General features: G+C 45.4%; 1 protein-coding gene and 2 non-coding genes across 3 annotated transcripts; 2 read left to right on the top strand and 1 right to left on the bottom strand.

Annotated features, from left to right (window-relative positions):
- Positions 1 to 2,353: 2,353 nt before the first annotated feature.
- LOC148169276 (uncharacterized) lies at positions 2,354 to 3,118 on the bottom strand. The gene has a single exon (XM_088043536.1). It carries the CDS (start codon positions 3,116 to 3,118, stop codon positions 2,354 to 2,356), a length of 765 nt encoding a protein of 254 aa, XP_087899662.1.
- Positions 3,119 to 10,608: 7,490 nt separating this feature from the next.
- LOC148169275 (5S ribosomal RNA) lies at positions 10,609 to 10,727 on the top strand. Its single transcript, XR_015770659.1, has one exon. It is a non-coding gene; the product is annotated as a 5S ribosomal RNA (ribosomal RNA).
- A 7,251-nt stretch (positions 10,728 to 17,978) lies between these two features.
- Positions 17,979 to 18,097, top strand: LOC148169274 (5S ribosomal RNA). The gene has a single exon (XR_015770691.1). It is a non-coding gene; the product is annotated as a 5S ribosomal RNA (ribosomal RNA).
- The last annotated feature ends 399 nt before the right edge of the window (positions 18,098 to 18,496 follow it).

Here is an 18,496-nt window from a genome sequence, read left to right as displayed (position 1 = left end):
ACGACTTTTTATCGTAATTTTTAGAAAATTTCAACGCCCGACGAAAGCACGAACTCGACAAAACTATCTATTGATTATTTAATTCAAGAAACATTCCGATTCGTCGTAAATTTTTGCACATTTCCCACATGAAACTGTTAAGAACGCATGCATGCATACAGACACCGATGGTTGCCTATACGTGCTCTCCGTCTCGAACATCCTAATACAATCAATCGTTTTATTTTGTGACGTAGGCGGCTATGAGATTTTGTTTCAAGTCACGTCTGAGAGTAACTTCTACCCCACATTTGACATAACCTCAAATTTACTCATCATGGCAAAAACATTCTTTTTTGAAACCTCAAGCTATTTTAGTGTCTTAATGACCGACTGGATGTAACGATCGTCATTTGATGAGAGGATTTATTTATTACTTGTCAAAGTTTTTCGCTTTTTCCAGGTTCTAACCTAAAACTGTCAAAATTGTCAAGGCCACCTGGATCACAAATTAAAATGATCACTCCGTACGTTTTCTTTTTTTTTTTTATTATTATTATTTCGAATTAAAGACAAAACACATATGAGCAACATATTTAATTCGCTTGATTTATTTTGTGGTTCTGAAAAGAACCGTTTTTTTTTTGTTTGCCTGCGGGGGGGGGGGGGTTGTTGTTATTCCTCTGAGGGTGCGGATATACACGTCATAAAATGATAAAATTAACCGCCGACACCGTAAAGGGTACGACCTTGACGTTTCAGGGCGTAGACGACGTCCATGGCGGTGACGGTCTTACGTTTTGCGTGTTCGGTGTAAGTTACGGCGTCACGGATGACGTTCTCGAGGAAGACCTTCAACACACCTCTGGTTTCTTCGTAGATGAGACCGGAAATACGTTTCACACCACCACGACGAGCCAATCTTCTGATCGCCGGTTTCGTTATACCTTGGATGTTATCGCGGAGAACTTTGCGATGACGTTTGGCGCCACCTTTACCCAATCCTTTGCCACCTTTACCACGACCGGTCATCTTGATAAAATTAGGAAATTCTTCGTACAAAACGACGTAGCTTCGACCAAGTTCGTTATGGAACTACCGTCAAAATTTCATTCTAGGAGACTATTTATAAGTTACGGCAGCTCCACCTCGCGTTAAAAACGAATCCACCAATGGCGTCGCCGTATGACTCATCGAGTTTATAAAACGGCCGTTCGAGCGACGCAAATTTTCAGTTGACTTTCGAACGTTCGTACGTACGGTCGGTCGGTCAGGTCAGTTGTCGAAGCTACTACTACTACTACGTTAATTGATAAGTTTCAATTTCAATTCATCCAAGATGGCGAGAACTAAACAGACGGCTCGTAAATCCACCGGTGGCAAGGCACCTAGGAAACAGTTGGCCACGAAGGCGGCCAGAAAAAGCGCTCCCGCGACAGGAGGTGTCAAGAAACCTCACCGTTACAGGCCCGGCACGGTCGCCCTTCGTGAGATTCGTCGTTATCAAAAGAGCACTGAACTTTTGATCCGCAAGCTGCCTTTCCAACGTCTCGTCCGAGAGATCGCCCAAGATTTCAAGACCGATCTCCGTTTCCAAAGTTCGGCCGTGATGGCACTTCAAGAAGCCAGCGAGGCGTACCTCGTCGGCCTCTTCGAAGACACCAACTTGTGCGCCATCCACGCCAAACGTGTCACGATCATGCCGAAAGACATCCAATTGGCGAGACGCATTCGTGGCGAGAGGGCTTAAATTTCATCCGATGACGATTCGACCACCTGGAATTAACAAATTCTTCATCTACGAAGGTGTTAAAAGGAGAAAAAAAAAAAAAAATCGGTTCTTTTCAGAACCACAATTATTTTCCAACGAATTAAAAATTTATCGTTCGCGCATGCAACTTCTTGAGATAAATATTAAAAAAAAAAAAAAAAAAAAGTTAGGTTATGTGATTTATTCACAAAACTCGTACTTACATAAAACGATAAACTTTTGTTTTTCTTTTTTTCTTTTTCATTTCATGAAATGTAATAGAAATGTTGCCAAATTATCACCCAGTTTCTTTTAACTGAGACTATTTGAAACAACATTATTATATTAAGTTTATCATTCTTTGTAAAACACTGTTTGGAATATCGAGTTACGAGGCGGGAAAATTATGAATGAAATAAGTATCTCAAGAATGTATGCATTATTTTAAGCGAATCTTTCGTTCGTTTCTTGAAAATAATTGTGGCCCTGAAAAGGGCCATTTATTTGTTGTATCGATGGTGCCCCTACGTCGATATATACGATCGGAGCACGTTCCCGAAACCACCAGGACGTCGTCGTCGTCGTCGCCGTTGAAAAAATTAAATCATCATCGTCGTCGACTTTTCACTTCTTTCTCTTGGGTGAAGCGGTTTTTTTGGCTTTGGCGGTGACGGCTTTCGCCGTTTTCGGTTTTGGCGCTTTAGGTTTCTTCGTTGGACCGGCCTTGTTGGATTTCTTCGCTTTCGATGGGGTCGGGGGTTGTTTGACGGGCGATCTGGAGGCGGCGCTGGCTTTCTTTTCGGGAGCGGACGCAGCCTTTCTCGCCTTCGATACGGCGACGCTCTTCTTTTCGGCGGCAGTTTTCTTAGATTTCGCCGAAGCGGCGGGGGCGGTCTTCTTACCGGCCTTAGAGGCGGATCCTTTTTCGGCGGACGTCGGCGCTGACGCGACGGAACGTTTCGCAACGCCCGTCTTTTTGGATTTTGCCGATGACGACGCGGTCGCAGCGGTTGACCTCTTTTTCGTGGCGGACGGAGCCTTAGCTGCACCGGTGACGGCAGAAGCCAACTTGAACGAACCGGAAGCTCCTTTTCCTTTGGTTTGGACCAACGAACCTGAAGCGACGGCCCCCTTAAGGTACTTCTTGATGAAAGGCGCGAATTTTTCCGCGTCGACTTTGTAGTTGGCCGCGACGTATTTCTTGATCGCCTGCAACGAAGAACCGCCGCGTTCCTTCAAACCCTTGATGGCGTTGGTGACCATCTCCGAAGTGGGCGGATGAGAAGGTTTGCTTCTCGGATTTTTGGGCTTTTTCTCTTTCTTCACCGGTGAGGAGCCGGAAGTGGCACCGGCGACCGTCGAAGCTGCTTGATTTTCTACGTCGGCCATATTTTCGTGTTTTTTTTTCTTTTTATTATGGGCAGGTATGTACTTATTCTTCGTGAAAGAACGAATGAACTTTACAGAACGAATTGGGCGCCAAAGTCAAAGTGTTGGCGCGTTCGAAAACGCGCGGACCGCGGACTAAACGAGAGCCTTCTCGTCAAGTTAGAAAATTCAGTGGGCCTCGAATCCAGCAGCATTCTGAGTTCAGACGTCGTGCAGTGCAGACGTCACAGAGAGAGCGAAGAATACGCGATGCGCGAATTGCGCAACACCAAGGCGAGAGCGGCTTCCGTTGCGGGGGAGTCGTTCTTGAAAGGCAACCCGCAAACCCAACAACATTCTTCTGGGAAAAACCAGAAGAAAAAAAAGAAGAACAAGAAGAAGAAGACACGGAGTTGCTCTCCGATCTCGTCTTCTTCGGAGGAGCTCTTCATCCCCAGGACCTCGAAGCGTCCGAAAACCCAGCAGCCGTCCGAGCTGCTCTCCCTCCTCGACCTCCAGTTCGAGGACCCCATCCCGTCCACCTCGAGGACGCCCCCCACCCCGGCCCCCAGGACCCAGAGGACCAGTCAGGGAAGCCAGACTCGAAGCTACGCCTCAGTGCTAGCCCAGAGCGAAGTTCCCACAACCACCCAGCCCCTGGAGAGGAATTCGGTGAGTCCTCCTCCAGCAGCTACCCCTCTGCCCCCAATTGACCCCTCCTTGGAGGAGCTACTCTCGATTCGAGAGCAGGTTAATCAACTGATTAGCCTGAGACAAGCAGCTCAAACCTCCACCAACCAAGCCCAGACTTCTCTTCTTCCCCCGCTTTTCGCTTCCACTTCCGGAAGCACCACCTCATCATCAAAAACAAAAGTTGCCGACAAACCGGCTTCCAATTCGTCAGGAAGCCGCCGTCAGCAACAAGTCCCGCCAGTGACGTCAGCAGTGACGTCACCAGTCCAGACCACCCAGACGGGTCGTCAAACTCAACCTCGAGCCGCCGCACAAAACAAGTTTGTCATCGAAAACTTGCCGGCAAATTTCCGCTCGACAAAGGCGCTGGCCAACGCTCTCAAAGCGTCGGCGATCAAAATTTCATCCCTAAACGTCTTCAGGGATGGAAAAGCCACTTTCACAACAACAATTGCTCCTCAACAACAACACCTTCAGATGTTGCAGGACCAGTTTGGAACCCCCGACTGTCGGATTTCTTCGGCCATAAAGGCACAAAAAACTGCCCGGCCAAGAAATCCACCCACCAACCCGACCTTCTCATGCGTCATGCGAGACGTCGACCTCGACATCAACGAGAGAGACGTTCTCGAGGCCTGCGCGGAGGCAGAGCTCCAGGTCGAAAGGACCTGGAGGATCAAGTCCCGGGCGACAAATCGCCCAACACGTCTCTTCCGGTTGGTGACTCGTCACCAACCCTCTCTGGACGCCCTCCTCAAAAAAGGGTTGGTGGTCTTTTTCAAGGTTCGCCGTTGCGAACCTTCCCACGTGCCCGCCCCAATTCCAGCAATGTGCCCACGCTGCCAAGGCGTGGGTCACACTCAAAACACCTGCCCACAAAATCAGGTGAAATGCCCCAAATGCGGAGGTCCGCACCGTCTCTCAGCTTGCACCAGCGAGGAAACTCGTTGTGCTAACTGTAACGGACAACATCTCGCCTTTTCACTCCGGTGTCCAGCCAGGCAAACTCCGGTCGTCCCCGGAGCCCCGGTCCAGAGGATCAACCCGCTGGACACCCCCCTTCCTCCTCCCAAAAAACCCGAGGAAGTCCCCCACATCGACAACCTCGTCAGGATGCTGAGTTACACCCTGGTGAACTCATTCCCTGAACGTCGAGTCCTGGTCGCTGAAAACATCAAGCGACACGCCAAACTCTTCTTTAACCGGGAAGTAATCTTCAACTTCTCCGGTTCAAATCTCCACGTCTCAGTGAACAAGTGTGGCTGAAAAGGTCAAGGTCGCTACCGTTAACTGTTGCGGCATCCGCCGCAAAAAGGCAGCCGTCGAAAATTTCATTGTCACTGACAAAATTTCCATTCTCGCTTTGACCGAGACAAAATCTCCAAGTCTTCCGAATTTCAGAGGTTTCAATGCCATCCACCGTCCGTCAGTGACACCTGCAGGTCCCAATCATCGAGGAGTGGCTCTTCTCGTCAAGAACGTCTACGGTTTTAAACAATTCGCTCTGCCAATTAATTTTCAGAATCTTGAATGCGTTGCAGCCCAAGTGAACATCGACGATTTTGTTTTAACCGTTTTTTCAATTTACGTTCCTCCAGGTTCCCGCTTGAGTCTTAACTTTTTAACCTTTGTCGCTTCGATCGAAAATTCGATAATTCTAGGTGACTTCAATGCGCGTCATGCAGATTTCGGCGACACCTACACAAATTCCAACGGCCGCATCCTCCTCAACGCAACGCAGAGTCTCTCCATTTGTCGCATCAGAAATTGTCAACCGACTTTTCTAAGCAACAAAGGGGCATCAAACATCGATCACATTCTTGTGCATGACTCATTCTCACACAGGTGCAGCGAGGAAGCGACCATCGGCACAACAATAACATCTGATCACGTTCCGATCATCGTCGAAATTAATTTAGGTAGGCCCGTGACCGCAATTCCATCGCTGGTTAAAATTCGAGATTTCAAGCGAACAAATTGGAACCAGTTTTCAGCCACCTGCATCGAGCGGCTGCCTTCAATTCTCGAAACACGCAATCCTGACGTCATCGACAAACAAGTCGCTGACCTCACCCAACACATCCAATCATGTGTCCTCGACTCGACTCCCGAGAAATTAATTAATCCCACGAAAAAGCCTCTCCCGCCCTACATCGTTTCACTGATCCGACAAAAGCGCAGAATCTACAGAGAATTCGTCGCTTCACGAGATCCAAACATCAAGACCGAGTGGAACAGATTAAATGCCAAGATTCGGCTAATGATCAACAAACACCGAGAAAACCAATGGATTCAAGCGTGTTCAGAACTCGACTTCCGAAACGGCGCCAGTTTCTGGCACAAGTTCAAGGTCTTGACCGGCCAGAAAACGAGAACTCGCAACCACCTGAAGGTCGGAAATGACGTCATGATTTCCGACAAAGAAAAATCTGAAGCGTTCGCCAACCACTTCAAGAATTCATTCCGAATTCCAGAAGACCCACGGCACGATGAAAATCACATCAAAAGAACAGAAGCTTTCAGAGAAAAATTCAGGAAGCGCTTGCGCAGTTCCACCATCTTTCTCTCGCAACAAGACCGCGAAGACGCCCAGGAAGAAGACGAACTGCTTGATCCGGTCACTCCAGGTCAGATCAAGGCGACAATCTCAGCCCTCAAGACGCGAAAAGCTCCAGGTCCGGATCAAGTGAACAACCTCACTCTGAAGAAAATTCCCAATGAAGTCATTGCTGCAATATGTCAGATTTTCAACAATTGTCTGGACGCCTCCTACTTTCCTAAGGACTGGAAAAGCGGGTTGGCCATAGCAATTTCGAAACCTGGCAAGCCTACAGAGGATCCCAACTCTTACCGTCCCATCACGCTCCTGTGCTCGATAGGCAAAATATTCGAAAGAATTATTACCCTAAGACTCAGCGACAGATGTGAACGGAATCGAATACTGCCTGACCCACAATTTGGTTTTCGGGCAAGTCGATCCACCACCGATCCTCTCGTAGCATTGCAGACTGACATCGCAAGGTACCTAAACTCGGGACAGTGTGTTGTTGGTGTCTTTTTAGACATTGAGAAGGCATTTGACCGAGTTTGGCACGCTGGGATAATTCAGAAACTCAAGACCCTCAAATTCTCGGACAGATTCACCGGCCTCATCGATTCATTCCTCACGAACAGGACCGTCAAAATCAAAGTCGGAAAAGAACTCTCGGAACCGATCGAAATCGAAGCGGGAGTTCCCCAAGGTTCAGTCATCTCGCCACTTCTTTACCTGATTTACTGCCACGATTTTCCGGCAGTAAACAACGAAACAATAAGAACGTTTCAATTCGCGGATGACACAGCACTTTGGGCCGGAAACACCACCTCTTTGAGAGCGGCAAACGATGCCCAGAGCGTCCTCGACACCATCCAGGAATGGGCCTCGAAATGGCGAATTTCACCAAATCCAGAGAAGTCATCAGCCGTCCTTTTCAGAAATGGAAAGCAGACGAGAGCGAAGAAATTCTTTCCAAGAAACGTCCAGCTCACTCTCTGGAACAAAGAAATTCCGCTAAAGGACAGTGTTCGATACTTGGGTGTGGAATTCCACAGATACGGCTCCCTTTCTTCTCCCGATCTCAAAAACACAATCTCCAAGGTCAGAAAAAGAGTTGGCTTAATTTCCAGGTTAAGGGGTGGACTCAGGGGGTGTTCACCCCCAACCCTCCTCCACACTTACAAGATGTACATCAGACCTCTTTTCGAATTTAAATCAGCCCTTTTAGCCTCTCTTGACCGATCCAGTTTGGAGTCCATCGCGTCGTGCGAAAGAAAAATCTTGAGAAAAATTTTCCGCCTAAGTCCTAGGTACCCTTCAGCCCAGTTGCCCGAGATCACACGGACCCAACCAATCCTGGAACGTCTCATCAAACTCCAGGCGTCGTATGTGCAACGCTCCCTTCGGAGCAACAGCGCATTGGCGAAGAACACGATTTTTGAACACTGGCTTACTCCATTTGCTCCCACAGGTCGCGACCAGAGGAGATTTCCAGTCAAACCAAGGCAGAAGAAAATCCATCTTCCCAGCGCCCTCATTCAGGCACATTCGCTCTTTTTCGAATCTTCTCCAGGTTTAACTAACATCATTGACGAAACTCCACTTTCGTTACGCCCTCCACAAATTTTCGGGGCAAATTTCCCACCGCCCCGAAACAACAACAGCTGAAAGCAAACCTAAGCCGGCCCTGTCCACCTCGGACAACGAACCTTCACCGCTGCTCCGCCAGCGTAATTCCACAACCGCATTCCGATCGTGTGTAATCCAACACTCAATCCAGCGCCAAGTCTCTCTCTCTCTCTGTTCCACGACGCAAGTCTCCCGTCTCACAAATTCAATTTCTCGCCCGATCGCCGCAACGGAAAACAAGTCGACCAAAAACCTCGAAGCTGCACTTCCCATCTTTCCTATTTCTTTCTCCAATTCATACTCTTTTCTCTTCTTTTTTCTGCAGTTTCCATAAACACAAAACCACACACACACACACACACACACAATCTTGTTTTCTGTTTTCTGCCGTTTGTTTTTTGTTCCAGTTGAGATTGCCACGCCGCGCAGGACAACGGCCGCCATCCCCGAAGCCACCCAAGGTCGTCTCGACGTCCAAGGTTGGCAACAGGAAGTGGCGGAGAATGGACAGCGCGACCATCGGCTTCTCGGAACCCACAAACAGCCATTCTTCTCTCAGTTTCCTCATTTCACCTTTCTTCGCTGCATCCGCGAGACGATTCCGACATAGGTTTTCCACGGTTTTCCTATGTACTCTGCGCAAATGCGGGAATCACGTCGATAAGTCGGCCGTGGACGCTTCAGGATGCACCTTCTTCTTCACACGTCACCGAAGACACCAAATACACGCAATCAATCAATTAATTTTTTTTTTTTTTTGTACTCTGATAAACATGTTAATTTTTTTCTTTTTTGTACCAACACAATCACCATGTACACAGCGCTGAAGAGGCACAAGCCTATAGCGGCGCTTTCAGCAGCTTGTTTTTAACATCTTTTGTCAATTTGTATCACATGACTGTACAACTGCTGAATAAACTACATTTTACTACTACTCGAATCCAGCTTTCGCGTGATGGCATCGTTCTCTTTACGCGAAGATCACCGCCTCCGGGTGCGGGAACGTGAGCGATTCGGTCGGCGATGGCCTCCTGGATTACCTCAAGTTTTCCCGGACGACCAGCCGACCTCCAAAAGCGAACGGGGACCGATCGAACGTCGACTCGAACAAAGACCTTCCGAAACAAGGAGATGACATCCAAGTTCGACGTAGACGTTACGCGTTTTCCACGAATAACAGGAAAGTTACGCTTTCGACCAGACAAACTTGGAACCATCCTCTACAAGTTTCACGAACGAAACGGTCGAAAAGTACGTGCGATGTTATCGAAAATCGCCTCGCAAAGAGACGCAGCACGGATCGGAACGACGACCGACGAACGTGCAGAGTGTAGGAAAAAAATTCCCAAAAGGTCGAAGATGACGTCCGAAGAGGTCGAATTTTTTCAAGAACGAAGATAAAACCGTCCCCTTTCGTGTGAGTTGATTTTTGAAAACGATCTTGACGAACAAGTCGGAAAAAAAACGACGTCAATTTCGGACTCGACCATGAGAAACGAATTTATACGACGAACGGACTTTTTCAACGACTTTTTCCGCTAAATCGGCATTTTTTTCTCAAAAATGACCTCACACGACAAAATCCGATCATCGAAGCTTGACCGAAAACAGTTTTGACGGCGAAATTCTCGTCAATTTAACGAAAATAAAGAGAAAATCAGACAGACGACCGTCGAACATCGAGCGACGGGAACGGACGAGATTTTTAATTTTTCTCGGCAATTCATTTCGAAAGAAGCAATTTCTCTCGAAGAAACCATTTTATTATCCAAGAAAAAATACCCAAACACCACAAACCAAAAAAAATACGAAAATCTTGCATTGTTTGCATTTTACCGACACTCCAAACAAAACTACGTCGATGTCGGCGGATTTTCGGTCGGTCGTCGGTCGACAGAAATCGAACGAAATTTTCATTCGTTCTTGACAAAAACGAAAAACATACAAATTCACAAAACATTCCCTCTCAATCGTCGACATTTCGAGTAGAAACGACGTACGACGAACGTTTTTAAATGAAATATGTACTCACTTAAACGTTCTTGTTTAAACGTGACGACGACGACACTTTCGACAACACATCACTATGAATCGAACGTCAGAAAAAGAATGAATCGAAAACAAATCATGAAACAACAACACCTCGCCTCGCCCGACCAGAGTGGTGGGAATTTCGATGAATGAACGGACAAAGAAACCGACCCTGTTATCAGTTCGCAGAAAGAAAGCAGGTAGCGGCGGCGGCGGCGAACCTTCAACCGTACTATTACGGTCAGTTCATGAATTAACCCCGTTCGGGGTTCATTTATCTACGGTCTGTGTCGGCGTTTACATCAAGTGGGTGCCGTTTTCATCTAAGCAAGTAAGTAAAATCAATTTTAAATCAAATTTTAAATTACGTTAATCGCAAGTGATTCGTACAGATCATCGTCAAACGAACAATTTGACGCCTGATACGACGAGTTCTTTCTCGTCATTTCGTCGCAAAAAAAAATACTAGAAAAGCCACTCGCAAAAAAGAAAAAATTTAATTTCTTCTTTTAAATCTTGTATATTTTCTGAAATGCGTACCATCGAAGACTGTCACATTCAAACGATAGAACAATCACAAAAAATCGTCAACGACGACCTACCATATTGGAAAATTTTACCAGGCAACGGCCATACCACGTTGAATGCACCGCTTCTCGTCTGATCAGCGAAGTTAAGCAACGTCGGGCGCGGTCAGTACTTGGATGGGTGACCGCTTGGGAACACCGCGTGCCGTTGTCTCTCCTCTTTTCTTTTTTAATTAACATTTCTGATGTCAAACTTTTTTTAAATATATATATATTTTTTTTTTTTTCCATCGTCGTTTATATTCTCTCTGAGGAACTTATAGTTTATTAAGACAAAAATTTTTAATTCGTTCGAGTTGAATTTGTGGTTCTGAAAAGAACCGATTTTTTTTTTTTTTTTTGTTGTTGTTTTTCCAACCAACTTCCAAGCTGCTCGAGGAGGATTTTTACTTTGAACTGGTGTATTTGGTGACGGCCTTGGTTCCTTCAGAAACGGCGTGCTTCGCCAATTCACCGGGCAAAAGAAGACGCACCGCCGTCTGGATCTCCCTGCTGGTTATGGTCGAACGTTTGTTGTAATGAGCGAGACGACTCGCTTCGGCGGCTATACGTTCGAAGATGTCGTTCACGAAACTGTTCATGATAGACATAGCCTTGCTGGAGATACCGGTATCGGGATGGACCTGCTTCAACACCTTGTAAATGTAGATGGCGTAACTCTCCTTCCTCCTGCGCTTCTTTTTCTTGTCGCTCTTCGAGATGTTCTTTTGAGCTTTTCCGGCCTTCTTGGCCGCCTTACCGCTGGTCTTGGGTGGCATTATATACTTTTTTTCTGGTCGTAGAGTTATAAAAACGTTTAAAAAAACAGAGAAAACGAGACAGACACGACGTGCACGTTATGACGAGTATACTCGATCTAAAACGCCGCACACCTAAAATCCCTCTATTTATAACGAGCGAGCGTCAAACAGACGCTCCACCTTAGTTCGTCGTTCGACCATTGCCTTAACGAGATGGCGCTGTACCGACCATATAAATTTCTAGCCTTCCACGCTTTCGGCATTTATTTGAAGCAGTACGTTTGTCCGTGCGCTTCGTGTCGTCAGTCGCAGTAGGTGTGGTGTTTTGGCTGTTTAACGTAATACAACAAACAACAACATGTCCGGAAGAGGAAAAGGCGGTAAAGTGAAGGGAAAGGCGAAGTCTCGTTCCAGTCGTGCCGGACTTCAGTTCCCCGTCGGCAGAATTCATCGTCTTCTGCGTAAAGGAAACTACGCCGAAAGAGTGGGTGCAGGTGCTCCCGTTTATTTGGCAGCCGTTATGGAATATCTCGCCGCTGAAGTACTCGAATTGGCAGGAAACGCCGCCAGAGATAACAAGAAAACACGTATCATTCCGAGACATCTTCAATTGGCCATAAGGAACGACGAGGAGTTAAACAAGCTCCTTTCCGGCGTGACCATCGCCCAAGGCGGTGTCTTGCCTAACATCCAGGCGGTTTTGTTGCCAAAGAAGACCGAAAAGAAGCCTTAAATTTAATTCGTTCGTCGTCGTCTTCTCAAACGAAAAACAAAAACTTGTATAAAAGACCATCTTCACATCGGCCCTTCTCAGGGCCAAAAATTCAACTCGAACGAATTGATTTTTTCGCCAAAAAAAAAAAAAACAACAACCTACCTATGAGAATCATGTTAATAGTTATTTACAGTCGCGTGTGGTAACTTACATTTTACAGCGCGAAATCAGTTTGAAGCACGACGGCGTAGCCCCGGAGTGCTTTAATCATTGAGCTCTGTAAAATGGTTAACGCACAAGAGTTGTATTAAACTTTTTGGCCGTAAAATTTTAATTTAAATAATTGGATTTTTCAAAATTTATGGGAACTGTCACATCTGACATTTGTAAATTTCATCATCTGTCAATTCTGTCAATTTTGTAGTTGGTGCACAAAAAGTACACAAGATGGCGCTGTATAAAAAACGTTTTAATATTACTTAAAAAATAGAAATATTGTCTTAATTGAGATAATAATTTAGGTAGATTCCACTTTGGTGATCAATCTTCATTATGGGTAAAGTGATTTTAATTTATAAACGCATGTGAAGAGCAGACGATTTGGGCAATTTTTTTACAGCACGGCGTGTGTAAACGTCCAGGGCGCTTGTAAATCTAGTGTTTCCGAAGCTGTCAATTGAATGTTAATTTGACGTTTACAATTCATGAGACCAAAAAAGTCTTTTCGATTTCACTTAGCCAAACGTCGTTAGATTTAATAAAACAAACGCATAAATATCGGAATTTCTGTTACTTTTTTTTTTTTTTTTGATCGAAAGAAAACCTAATAATTTATTCATACTGATTTATCGAAAAAGATCCATTTTAAGAAGTTAAATCGATTAATTAATTAATTCATTATACGAGCGCAGACTGAACGGAAAATTTTCGATTGCGTTCAACCAAGAAAGATGATTTTTACGACTTTTTATCGTAATTTTTAGAAAATTTCAACGCCCGACGAAAGCACGAACTCGACAAAACTATCTATTGATTATTTAATTCAAGAAACATTCCGATTCGTCGTAAATTTTTGCACATTTCCCACATGAAACTGTTAAGAACGCATGCATGCATACAGACACCGATGGTAGCCTATACGTGCTCTCCGTCTCGAACATCCTAATACAATCAATCGTTTTATTTTGTGACGTAGGCGGCTATGAGATTTTGTTTCAAGTCACGTCTGAGAGTAACTTCTACCCCACATTTGACATAACCTCAAATTTACTCATCATGGCAAAAACATTCTTTTTTGAAACCTCAAGCTATTTTAGTGTCTTAATGACCGACCGGATGTAACGATCGTCATTTGATGAGAGGATTTATTTATTACTTGTCAAAGTTTTTCGCTTTTTCCAGGTTCTAACCTAAAACTGTTAAAATTGTCAAGGCCACCTGGATCACAAATTAAAATGATCACTCCGTACGTTTTTTTTTTTTTTTATTATTATTATTTCGAATTAAAGACAAAACACATATGAGCAACATATTTAATTCGCTTGATTTATTTTGTGGTTCTGAAAAGAACCGTTTTTTTTTTGTTTGCCTGCGGGGGGGGGGTTGTTGTTATTCCTCTGAGGGTGCGGATATACACGTCATAAAATGATAAAATTAACCGCCGAAACCGTAAAGGGTACGACCTTGACGTTTCAGGGCGTAGACGACGTCCATGGCGGTGACGGTCTTACGTTTTGCGTGTTCGGTGTAAGTTACGGCGTCACGGATGACGTTCTCGAGGAAGACCTTCAACACACCTCTGGTTTCTTCGTAGATGAGACCGGAAATACGTTTCACACCACCACGACGAGCCAATCTTCTGATCGCCGGTTTCGTTATACCTTGGATGTTATCGCGGAGAACTTTGCGATGACGTTTGGCGCCACCTTTACCCAATCCTTTGCCACCTTTACCACGACCGGTCATCTTGATAAAATTAGGAAATTCTTCGTACAAAACGACGTAGCTTCGACCAAGTTCGTTATGGAACTACCGTCAAAATTTCATTCTAGGAGACTATTTATAAGTTACGGCAGCTCCACCTCGCGTTAAAAACGAATCCACCAATGGCGTCGCCGTATGACTCATCGAGTTTATAAAACGGCCGTTCGAGCGACGCAAATTTTCAGTTGACTTTCGAACGTTCGTACGTACGGTCGGTCGGTCAGGTCAGTCGAAGCTACTACGTTAATTGATAAGTTTCAATTCATCCAAGATGGCGAGAACTAAACAGACGGCTCGTAAATCCACCGGTGGCAAGGCACCTAGGAAACAGTTGGCCACGAAGGCGGCCAGAAAAAGCGCTCCCGCGACAGGAGGTGTCAAGAAACCTCACCGTTACAGGCCCGGCACGGTCGCCCTTCGTGAGATTCGTCGTTATCAAAAGAGCACTGAACTTTTGATCCGCAAGCTGCCTTTCCAACGTCTCGTCCGAGAGATCGCCCAAGATTTCAAGACCGATCTCCGTTTCCAAAGTTCGGCCGTGATGGCACTTCAAGAAGCCAGCGAGGCGTACCTCGTCGGCCTCTTCGAAGACACCAACTTGTGCGCCATCCACGCCAAACGTGTCACGATCATGCCGAAAGACATCCAATTGGCGAGACGCATTCGTGGCGAGAGGGCTTAAATTTCATCCGATGACGATTCGACCACCTGGAATTAACAAATTCTTCATCTACGAAGGTGTTAAAAGGAGAAAAAAAAAAAAAAATCGGTTCTTTTCAGAACCACAATTATTTTCCAACGAATTAAAAATTTATCGTTCGCGCATGCAACTTCTTGAGATAAATATTAAAAAAAAAAAAAAAAAAAAAAGTTAGGTTATGTGATTTATTCACAAAACTCGTACTTACATAAAACGATAAACTTTTGTTTTTCTTTTTTTCTTTTTCATTTCATGAAATGTAATAGAAATGTTGCCAAATTATCACCCAGTTTCTTTTAACTGAGACTATTTGAAACAACATTATTATATTAAGTTTATCATTCTTTGTAAAACACTGTTTGGAATATCGAGTTACGAGGCGGGAAAATTATGAATGAAATAAGTATCTCAAGAATGTATGCATTATTTTAAGCGAATCTTTCGTTCGTTTCTTGAAAATAATTGTGGCCCTGAAAAGGGCCATTTATTTGTTGTATCGATGGTGCCCCTACGTCGATATATACGATCGGAGCACGTTCCCGAAACCACCAGGACGTCGTCGTCGTCGCCGTTGAAAAAATTAAATCATCATCGTCGTCGACTTTTCACTTCTTTCTCTTGGGTGAAGCGGTTTTTTTTGGCTTTGGCGGTGACGGCTTTCGCCGTTTTCGGTTTTGGCGCTTTAGGTTTCTTCGTTGGACCGGCCTTGTTGGATTTCTTCGCTTTCGATGGGGTCTTGGGTTGTTTGACGGGCGATCTGGAGGCGGCGCTGGCTTTCTTTTCGGGAGCGGACGCAGCCTTTCTCGCCTTCGATACGGCGACGCTCTTCTTTTCGGCGGCAGTTTTCTTAGATTTCGCCGAAGCGGCGGGGGCGGTCTTCTTACCGGCCTTAGAGGCGGATCCTTTTTCGGCGGACGTCGGCGCTGACGCGACGGAACGTTTCGCAACGCCCGTCTTTTTGGATTTTGCCGATGACGACGCGGTCGCAGCGGCTGACCTCTTTTTCGTGGCGGACGGAGCCTTAGCTGCACCGGTGACGGCAGAAGCCAACTTGAACGAACCGGAAGCTCCTTTTCCTTTGGTTTGGACCAACGAACCTGAAGCGACGGCCCCCTTAAGGTACTTCTTGATGAAAGGCGCGAATTTTTCCGCGTCGACTTTGTAGTTGGCCGCGACGTATTTCTTGATCGCCTGCAACGAAGAACCGCCGCGTTCCTTCAAACCCTTGATGGCGTTGGTGACCATCTCCGAAGTGGGCGGATGAGAAGGTTTGCTTCTCGGATTTTTGGGCTTTTTCTCTTTCTTCACCGGTGAGGAGCCGGAAGTGGCACCGGCGACCGTCGAAGCTGCTTGATTTTCTACGTCGGCCATATTTTCGTGTTTTTTTTTCTTTTTATTATGGGCAGGTATGTACTTATTCTTCGTGAAAGAACGAATGAACTTTACAGAACGAATTGGGCGCCAAAGTCAAAGTGTTGGCGCGTTCGAAAACGCGCGGACCGCGGACTAAACGAGAGCCTTCTCGTCAAGTTAGAAAATTCAGTGGGCCTCGAATCCAGCTTTCGCGTGATGGCATCGTTCTCTTTACGCGAAGATCACCGCCTCCGGGTGCGGGAACGTGAGCGATTCGGTCGGCGATGGCCTCCTGGATTACCTCAAGTTTTCCCGGACGACCAGCCGACCTCCAAAAGCGAACGGGGACCGATCGAACGTCGACTCGAACAAAGACCTTCCGAAACAAGGAGATGACATCCAAGTTCGACGTAGACGTTACGCGTTTTCCACGAATAACAGGAAAGTTACGCTTTCGACCAGACAAACTTGGAACCATCCTCTACAAGTTTCACGAACGAAACGGTCGAAAAGTACGTGCGATGTTATCGAAAATCGCCTCGCAAAGAGACGCAGCACGGATCGGAACGACGACCGACGAACGTGCAGAGTGTAGGAAAAAAATTCCCAAAAGGTCGAAGATGACGTCCGAAGAGGTCGAATTTTTTCAAGAACGAAGATAAAACCGTCCCCTTTCGTGTGAGTTGATTTTTGAAAACGATCTTGACGAACAAGTCGGAAAAAAAACGACGTCAATTTCGGACTCGACCATGAGAAACGAATTTATACGACGAACGGACTTTTTCAACGACTTTTTCCGCTAAATCGGCATTTTTTTCTCAAAAATGACCTCACACGACAAAATCCGATCATCGAAGCTTGACCGAAAACAGTTTTGACGGCGAAATTCTCGTCAATTTAACGAAAATAAAGAGAAAATCAGACAGACGACCGTCGAACATCGAGCGACGGGAACGGACGAGATTTTTAATTTTTCTCGGCAATTCATTTCGAAAGAAGCAATTTCTCTCGAAGAAACCATTTTATTATCCAAGAAAAAATACCCAAACACCACAAACCAAAAAAAATACGAAAATCTTGCATTGTTTGCATTTTACCGACACTCCAAACAAAACTACGTCGATGTCGGCGGATTTTCGGTCGGTCGTCGGTCGACAGAAATCGAACGAAATTTTCATTCGTTCTTGACAAAAACGAAAAACATACAAATTCACAAAACATTCCCTCTCAATCGTCGACATTTCGAGTAGAAACGACGTACGACGAACGTTTTTAAATGAAATATGTACTCACTTAAACGTTCTTGTTTAAACGTGACGACGACGACACTTTCGACAACACATCACTATGAATCGAACGTCAGAAAAAGAATGAATCGAAAACAAATCATGAAACAACAACACCTCGCCTCGCCCGACCAGAGTGGTGGGAATTTCGATGAATGAACGGACAAAGAAACCGACCCTGTTATCAGTTCGCAGAAAGAAAGCAGGTAGCGGCGGCGGCGGCGAACCTTCAACCGTACTATTACGGTCAGTTCATGAATTAACCCCGTTCGGGGTTCATTTATCTACGGTCTGTGTCGGCGTTTACATCAAGTGGGTGCCGTTTTCATCTAAGCAAGTAAGTAAAATCAATTTTAAATCAAATTTTAAATTACGTTAATCGCAAGTGATTCGTACAGATCATCGTCAAACGAACAATTTGACGCCTGATACGACGAGTTCTTTCTCGTCATTTCGTCGCAAAAAAAAATACTAGAAAAGCCACTCGCAAAAAAGAAAAAATTTAATTTCTTCTTTTAAATCTTGTATATTTTCTGAAATGCGTACCATCGAAGACTGTCACATTCAAACGATAGAACAATCACAAAAAATCGTCAACGACGACCTACCATATTGGAAAATTTTACCAGGCAACGGCCATACCACGTTGAATGCACCGCTTCTCGTCTGATCAGCGAAGTTAAGCAACGTCGGGCGCGGTCAGTACTTGGATGGGTGACCGCTTGGGAACACCGCGTGCCGTTGTCTCTCCTCTTTTCTTTTTTAATTAACATTTCTGATGTCAAACTTTTTTTAAATATATATATATTTTTTTTTTTTCCATCGTCGTTTATATTCTCTCTGAGGAACTTATAGTTTATTAAGACAAAAATTTTTAATTCGTTCGAGTTGAATTTGTGGTTCTGAAAAGAACCGATTTTTTTTTTTTTTTTGTTGTTGTTTTTCCAACCAACTTCCAAGCTGCTCGAGGAGGATTTTTACTTTGAACTGGTGTATTTGGTGACGGCCTTGGTTCCTTCAGAAACGGCGTGCTTCGCCAATTCACCGGGCAAAAGAAGACGCACCGCCGTCTGGATCTCCCTGCTGGTTATGGTCGAACGTTTGTTGTAATGAGCGAGACGACTCGCTTCGGCGGCTATACGTTCG

This window comes from Gnatocerus cornutus, chromosome 8 (genome assembly GCF_029298725.1).
Source record: "Gnatocerus cornutus isolate USDA-ARS CGAHR chromosome 8, icGnaCorn1.1, whole genome shotgun sequence".
NCBI lineage: Eukaryota > Metazoa > Arthropoda > Insecta > Coleoptera > Tenebrionidae > Gnatocerus > Gnatocerus cornutus.
The sequence above is the reverse complement of the archived record's forward strand: the minus strand, read 5'-3'. Positions and strand labels throughout refer to the sequence as shown.

Coding starts and splice junctions, on each gene's coding strand:
- LOC148169276 (XM_088043536.1), bottom strand. CDS start 3,118: ATGGCCGACGTAGAAAATCAAGCAGCTTCGACGGTCGCCGGTGCCACT.